Genomic DNA, 7,824 nt, shown 5'->3' with positions numbered 1-7,824 from the left:
AATTAATTAATTAATGGTGCATCAAAAAAAAAAGTGCCTGTATACTAAAAAAGAGAGATTGCCTATATGCTTCCTGAGCTTGATGCCCACATTGTAGGCGGTTGGCCCAGATCCCAAGTTCTACCATAATCATATTAAGCCACTTCACTATGTCTTATGTCTTCTGAGAGATATTGTAGCAAATTGCCTAATCCAAACAGAAATGGTGCTGAGGGGAGGAAGTGTGGCCAGTGTCAGAGATGGAGTGGTACAGCAGCATAGAGACTGTGAAAACCTGGGAAAGAAACAACCTCTACCTCAAAGGGATTGACTGTACACAAATTCTTTTATTTAACATAATTCCTAAAACACAGTTTATCATTCTTGACCTTGGCACTTTTGAAGAGTATTAATAGATCAGTTAACTTGACAAATTCTCCTACACTTCGGTCTGGTGTTTTCTCATGACCATATGAAGGTTATGCATTTTTTGGCAAGAATTCTATAGAAAGGATGCTGTCCTCACCTTAGTGCCTCATGTAACAGTGTTAATGGTATCTATGTGTCTTATGCCTGGGGAGGCCGACTTTGGAATCTTGGTCATGGTGCTTTCCTCCACATTCCAGTGTAAAGTAGTAGAGTACTTAATAAAGACCTTGGCGTTGATTCTTTGAGACCATGTCAACCCTATGTCTCCTGGAAATCTCACCTATTGCTCTCTTTGGCATCCAGTGGTGGGTCGCGTGTGCAACAGTTATCCCTCTGGAGTTTGTCTAATGTAGTTTTCTTCTTTCCTCCCACTTTTATAAATTGGAATTCTCTTATAAGCAAGATCTAGCACCATTTTTAAAAACAACTTTATTGACATGTAAGTCACAGACCATGCAATTCAATAATTCAATCATATTAAGAAGAGTTGTGTAATCATCACCACAGTCAAATTCAGAACATTTGTTCAGACTTGTTGTTAGCTCTTCCTCCCCACCGCCAAGTCTCCCCTTCCATTCCCCTAGGTAGTTATTAATCCAGTTATTGTCTCTATAGATATACCCATTCCTGGATTTCATATACAGAAAATCATATAAAACACAAACAAAGCAAAAACAAAAACCCAGCAGCAATGACTAGTTGTGCCCTCGTGCTAATGGGTTCCCTTATGCAGATAATTTGTAGTTTTCTTGTCCTTGTCCTGTTTAAGACTGAATAAAGGGTCTCTTTAAAACAAAACAAAACAAATCTTCCTCTCTCCCTAAGATCAGAAACAAGTGGAGAAGTTTGTCCTCGCTATTCTTAGTGAACACTGTAACTCTTCACCAATGCGATAAACAAGGAAACCTAAGAAAAGGCATTCAGAGTGGATTTCCAGCAAAAAGGCAGGCATGCTACATAAACCCTCTACATCAAAGAAACAAGAGGCTGAATGAAACAGATACAGATGGTAATCCGGGAACCCTGAACTCTAGAGGAAAGGGCAGAGAAGTGGATTAATGACCATATAGAAGGAGAAGCTGAACCAAATGGTCAGGGAGGAGACAGACGGGTGAATAGTCTGCTAGCCTGGTGCAGAGTGACAATCTTGAACAAGCAGTATGCCATCCAGACAAGCAGCCTGGCACCAGGCTGGGGAAAAGAAAGGTGACATTCTCCCTTGTTTTCCACACTTTCTTGGTGACTAGGAATATGGTCAGCCCCCAGGCTCACCCACTGAGGGACCAGTGACATCCCCACTTACATGCACCCCCTGCTTCACCTGAAGGTGGAGCCATGCCCTGTGGATTGGGTGCCAGGTGCTGTTCACAGCATACAAAGGACTTGTATCCTGGATATATAAGGAAATCCCAAAAGTCAACAGTGATAATAATAATACCGATTAAAAAATGGGCAGAGAGCAGAACGGGCATTTCACTTTGCTATCCTTACTTGAGTATAGCAAATAAGCAGATGAAAAGATGATCAACCTCTTCGGCTATGAGGAAAAGACTAAAGCCATGATAAGAAGCAGCTACAAACTTTTAAAAATGACACACCCCCACACAAAAAGACAAAATCTTCCCATTAGATTTTTTTAAAATTAAAACCATAAGATCTGTGAAGACTATGTTAAAAGGATGGGAAAATGAGCTCAGACTGGGAGAGAACTTTTGTAACACACACATCTGACAAAAGACTAGTATCTAGAATATGTTTTTTTTTTAAAGTAAGCTCTCAAAATTCTACGGTAGAAATACGTACAATCCAATTCGAACATGCACAGAAGACATGAAGAGACACTTCGTGAAGATATACCTATGGCATATATACGCTTCAAAAGGCGGTCAAACATTATTAACTCTAAGGGAAATGCAAATTAAAACCACAGTTCAATTTCTCTACAACCTTATCAGAATTGCTCAAATAAAATCATGCTAGCAAGGCTGCAGGGAAACCACGTAACTCACCCACCACTGGCTCTTCCATCCTTCCCTCTGCCATCACATCAATGCCGGCTCAGGGCAACCCTCCAGGACAGGGTGGTGCTCACCCCTGTGGGTTTGGGAGATGCTAGCTGTTTACAGGAGATAAAAGCCCTGTTTTTCTCCCTTGGAGAGGCTGGTGGTTTCAAACTGCTCCCCTTGCGGTTAGCAGCCCAATGTGTAACCACTCTGCCACCAGGGCTCCTTTGGGAATGTACCATGATACAGCCACTCTGGAAAACAACTTGATAATTTCTTTAAAAACGAACCATACATACTATCATACAACCCAGCAAATGCACTCCTGGACAGCTACTCCAGATAAATGATATCATTTTTACATGATTCTTCTTCATGTTATGAATATTCCTAACAGCTACGCTTGTAATTGCTGGTCACTGGAAGCAATTTACATGTCCAGTGTATGAATGGTCAAACTGTGGGACATTCACCCATGGGACACTATGCAGCAATAAAAAGAAACAAGCTATTGATGGGTATAACAACCTGGATGAATCTCCAGAAAAATATACTGAGTGAAGAGAAAACAAAAAATCCAATCCCAAAAGGTTATATGAGGGGGCTTCAAAATGTTTATGAAAAAGTTCCACTGTCTTTCAACTCTATTTTTCTATTAAAATTTTTAAGCGCCCCCTCCCCCACATATGTTGTAGGACTCTCTTAAGTAATGTTTTTGACATAACAAAACTCCCCAAGTGGGGAACAGGCTAGCAGGTGACAGAAGTTAAGAGAGGCTGGGCCTGAGAGAAGCAGGGATGGCCATCAAAATGCAGCATCAGGGATCCTTGTGGTAATGAAAATGTCCCGTGTCTTGTGTCTTGACTATATCCATACCAGTATCCTAGTTGTAAGACTGTACTGTGTTTTTGTGAGACGTTACCATGGGAATCTCCGTGTTGTTTCCTACCAATACATGTGCATTTCTAATAATCTGAAAATAAAAGGTTTCCTTTAAAAAGACTGGTTATATCAAGCACTGATAAGAAAGGGGAGGAACTGGAATTCTCAAGCATTGCTGGTTGGGGCGTAAAATGGTGTAGACACCGCCACTCTGGAAAACAGCGTGGCCGTTTCTGATAAAGATGAACACACACTTACCACAGGACCAGCGATCCCACTTCTGCTATTTACCTCAGAGAAATGGAAACTATGTTCACACAAAAACCTGAGGTGAGGGGAGGAAGGGGTAATAATAATAATAATAAAAGAAACCTGAGGTGAACGGTCCACGCAACCTTGAGAGAGCCAAAAGCTGGACACACCCCGAGTGACAGGTGAGTAGAGAAATCAACCATGGAAGGGCCATTCGATAACTTTAAAAAAGAACCACAGCATCTTAGAAGAACGCAGAGATTCACTAATGCTGAGTGAAGGAAGCCAACCTTCAAAGGCTACATACTACATAATTCCATTTAGATGACTAAATCCCATTTCGTTCTCAAAACAACAAATCTAACATATGGTAATTGAGGATGAAACCGTGTGGCGGGGTGAGGAGGCAGGGGTTAGGGAGCGGTCTGATTACAAAGGGAGAAGGCACAAGGAAGTTTGGGGTGGTGGTGGTGATGAAATTGCTCTGTATCCTGACTGTGGTGGTGGTTACACAGATACACATACAGACTTTTAATTCATAGAACTATACACCCAAGGAAATCAAGTCAATCTAGTTGTATGATAGTTCAAACTCAAATAAGTGAAAGGCATCCCTGTTGCCCTACTGGGTGCCCAAGTTGGGTTTCAGCCACCATGTTAATAGGACTCTTTGGTTTCAACCCCTTCCTCTTTTTCTGGGGACCAATTAAATCTTGGATTAATAGTCTATTTCTGTTGTCCTGGAAATCTGATATCAGCTGAACTCCCAAGATGTTGCCAGGCAATTGCTCAATGGTAACAATGAGAAGATGGTGAACGAGTTCTATAACATCCAGTTTGGGACTCTGAATACAATGATGTTGTTAACTGGGCATGTCCCTCCCAGGATTCCGGAGCTTGGAAAGCTCAATAGAAAAATGGATGGGAGCCCAAAGCCAGTCTGCAGAATATCTAGGCAGATTAAGCCACTGGCAGATCCCCTCTAGTCACAGGCAAGGATCTCGAACCGCTTTACTATCAGATAGAGATCATGGTAATCCTGATTGTACTGGATCAAAATTGATAGATGGTCAGTTGGTCTCCCTCTTGACCCAACCTGACATTGTTCTAAATTCCAAGTATTTCTTGTTTGTTCCATGACAAAAATTTCTTCCCTGGCCTTTTAAATGCTGATGGAGGTCTTCTCTTTGTTATGTATTATTTGTATTTTTAATCTTGGTATTATTATTATTTTATCTCTACCACTCTATTTGGTTTCTGTTTCTTAGTTTCTGTTGGACTCTCTCGTTTGCGAAGCGCAGGAGGAGTAGAGGTATAGAGATAAGAACTGATGCAAGGGTTTATAGGGGAGATAGGGGTGGGGGTGGGAAAAAGAGAGGGTGAGGGGATTGGGGGAGCAAACAGTTAATGTGGGAGGGGGAGGGAACACTAGAACTGATGGTGATTATACAACTCGTTTTAAAAGAGATTTAACCATGGGGGAAAATAGTTTTAAAATTGATTGGAGGGATGATTGTTCAATTCCTCTTTACATGATTGAACTATTGAATTGTATATGTGGATTATGTGCCAATGAAACTGTAAATAATAATAATAAATGGAACTGAAACACTTAAGGGACTGTTAACTGTTAAGAGGAAACTTTGGTTCCTGTTTGGGAAGTGAGGTTTCTAAAGCCCCGGGAGTTACCACAAGGCTCTGTGTGACTGTTCTCTGACATCAGAAAGGCTACTCGGAAGACCAAAGAGTAGCCCTTGGGCTGTGTCGTGACCAGCTGAGGAGGAATTGGCATGCTGGTTTCCTCTCTGCCACCTTTCTGAGTACAACCAATGCCAAATGAGGTCAACTGGAGTCGTGCAGATGTGAAGTGACTAGGTGAGCCAAACAATGAATAAGAGTGGGGGTTGCAGATATCCAGGCAACCATTCAGGGGTCTACACTGCCTGGAGGGGTTAAAAATCCAGCAGGGAGGAATGTAAATAGCTGTAACGACGTGCGATGTGAACGGACTGCACAGTTTTCCTCTTGGCTTAGCACAAGGGAATGGTTTACCCGGGGGAAGTGGGCAGGAGCTGATGGACTGTTTTGGAATAAGGTAGCTTTGTGTCTTCCTTACCTTGAGGAACCTGCACCAGGCCAACACTTATACCAGCAAGCAAATCTCCAAGCAGCCAATCCTTGAGTCGATAAAAACATATCCACTCTAGGAAGGGAAAGACCACAAGCATGCATCTCGTGAACTTGTGCCATGAGCAGCTGTGGGAAAGAAGAGCAGAGACTTGGGTAAGTTCTCCAATGGAAAAGCGTGCACAGTCAAGAAAAGGTGCAAGGGCAAGCCCTTCTTCCCATACACTCCAGGGCCTAAACATCCTCACTATTCACATTTTAGGTGGGGCAGGTATTGGCTGGGGGGGCGAGGGGGGCGGCGGGGGGGACTGTCCTGTGCATTGCCGGATGTTCAGCAACTTTGCTGGTCTCCACCCACCAGGTGCCAGTAGGATTCTCCCTGCCCCCATTATGATGCACCAAAATGTGTTCCGGTAGTGCCGCGTGTTTCCTCGGGGCAAAATCTCATCGGATTTTGCAATCAGTAATGTTGGTGGGAGGCTGGGGATTTTAACACATTTCACACCATTCCTAGATACACCATTCCTAGAAAACATTCATCACCTCTATGGAATACGAAATAGAGCACATGAAGTCCTGTGCTTAAGGAATTAGGTTGTGTTAAGAACCCAAGCCAAAGCTAACCTCTATCACATCGGCGCTTATGAAAAGGGTGCAAAACGAAAGCTTTCGGAATGTGTAACGCGGTGGATTTCACCATGAGCAATGTTGCTCCTCGGGGACAACGGACAATGTCTAGAGACATTTAGTGAGAAGACGCCAGAGGTGCTGTTAAGTACCGGTATCTTCCAATGCCCAGAACAACCCTCCATAAGACACCCCACCCTCCGCCCCCCCAAAAATGTTGATCTGAAATGTCAATGATGTGAGTTGAGAAACAGCGCTCTAACCTTAGCTCATCTAAATGAGAAAAACCGCCATAAATCAAACTCGCTGCCGTCAAGTTGATGCTGACTCATCGGGTAGAACCGCCCCTGTGGGTTTCCAAGACTATAACTCTTCAAGGGGGGTGAGAAAGCCTCGTTTTTCTTCTGCAGAACGGCTGGTGGTTTCGAACGGCTGACCTTGTGGGTTGAAGCCCAAGGCCTATCAACTACACCACCAGGGTTCTTTAAAAACAGTAATAAGTTAATTTAGCAAATAAACACTACCCTTTTAGCCTTTCTGATGGTCAAGTTCTGTGGCAACTTGCTGCCCCTGGGGAAAGGTAGAGGTGGTGTCTAACCCCAGCATTCAGGTCACAGCTTGATGCTGCCTCCATTGGGGGATGGCCTTTTTACAAGATAGAGACTGAGGAAAACTGGTCTCTCCTCTTTCTCCCCTCCCTCTCCCCCCCACCCCCACCTCTGCTTTGCTGTCCTGCTTGCTTGGGTTCTGTGTCTGCTCTGGGGGCCCTAGGAGCTCTGTGATCTCCCAGCTTCCTGCTTTGCCTCTGGGCTTCCTCTGCCAGCAGCGGCATGAGTCTGAGTGCCTCCAGCTGGCTTCTAACCCATAGACCTGAGTTGGATTGAGCTGGGCCACTCCCTTGTTACGTACAGTTCTTTCTTACACATCTGTGTGTGGCCTGGTTCTGTTTCTCTAGAAAACTCAGCCAACCTTGGCGTCCCATGCTTGGGCTTGGGCTTGGGCCGCAAGCAAAGAGCATGGAGGGTTTCCATGTGGTAGGATCCTTAGGATTGCACTGCAACTTTAGTTCTGCCGAAGTCCCGGTGGAAGTGTGCACGACGCTCGGATGAGAAAACAGGTCTTCTGAATTCGAGTTCAGTGTCATCGTCACTGAATAAGCCCTGCAGCTCCTCTGGACAGCTGTGCAGTTCTGCTCAGGAGGTTGGAGCACGGCCACTGATGGGCTATTTTCATGAGCGTGCCTGAGCATGAGGCTAGGGTGTCATGCGTGTTCTCTCCAATGATGACCCCTGCAGGAGGAGCCCTCGTGATGTAGGGATTACGATTACGAGTTGAGCTGTCATCCGCAAGGTCAACAATTCGAAACCACTAGCTGTCGTCCCTCGGGAGAAAGACGGGGCTTTCTGTTCCCATAAACAGCTACAATCTCAGAAACTCACAGGGGCACTTCGACTCTGTCCTATAGGGTGGCTGTGAGTGAGTGAGTGAGTGAGTGAGTGAGTGAGTGAGTGAGTGAGTGAGTGGA

At 44.4% G+C, this 7,824-nt stretch overlaps 1 protein-coding gene across 3 annotated transcripts in view; it reads right to left on the bottom strand.

Moving 5' to 3' along the window:
* Positions 1–7,824, bottom strand: part of SLC26A8 (solute carrier family 26 member 8) — a 90,775-nt gene that overhangs the window by 70,949 nt on the left and 12,002 nt on the right. For all 3 annotated transcript variants that reach the window (XM_045294922.1, XM_004710816.2, XM_045294923.1), the window contains exon 3: positions 5,662–5,801. In XM_045294922.1, coding sequence (XP_045150857.1) covers positions 5,662–5,801 — 140 coding nt within the window. The remainder of the gene's footprint in view (positions 1–5,661; positions 5,802–7,824) is intronic.

The sequence above is a fragment of the Echinops telfairi genome, unplaced genomic scaffold (genome assembly GCF_000313985.2).
Source record: "Echinops telfairi isolate 266 unplaced genomic scaffold, ASM31398v2 ScPeMD7_3533;HRSCAF=4204_1, whole genome shotgun sequence".
In the NCBI taxonomy this organism is placed as follows: Eukaryota; Metazoa; Chordata; class Mammalia; order Afrosoricida; family Tenrecidae; genus Echinops; species Echinops telfairi.
This window is presented reverse-complemented; position numbering and strand designations above follow the sequence as displayed.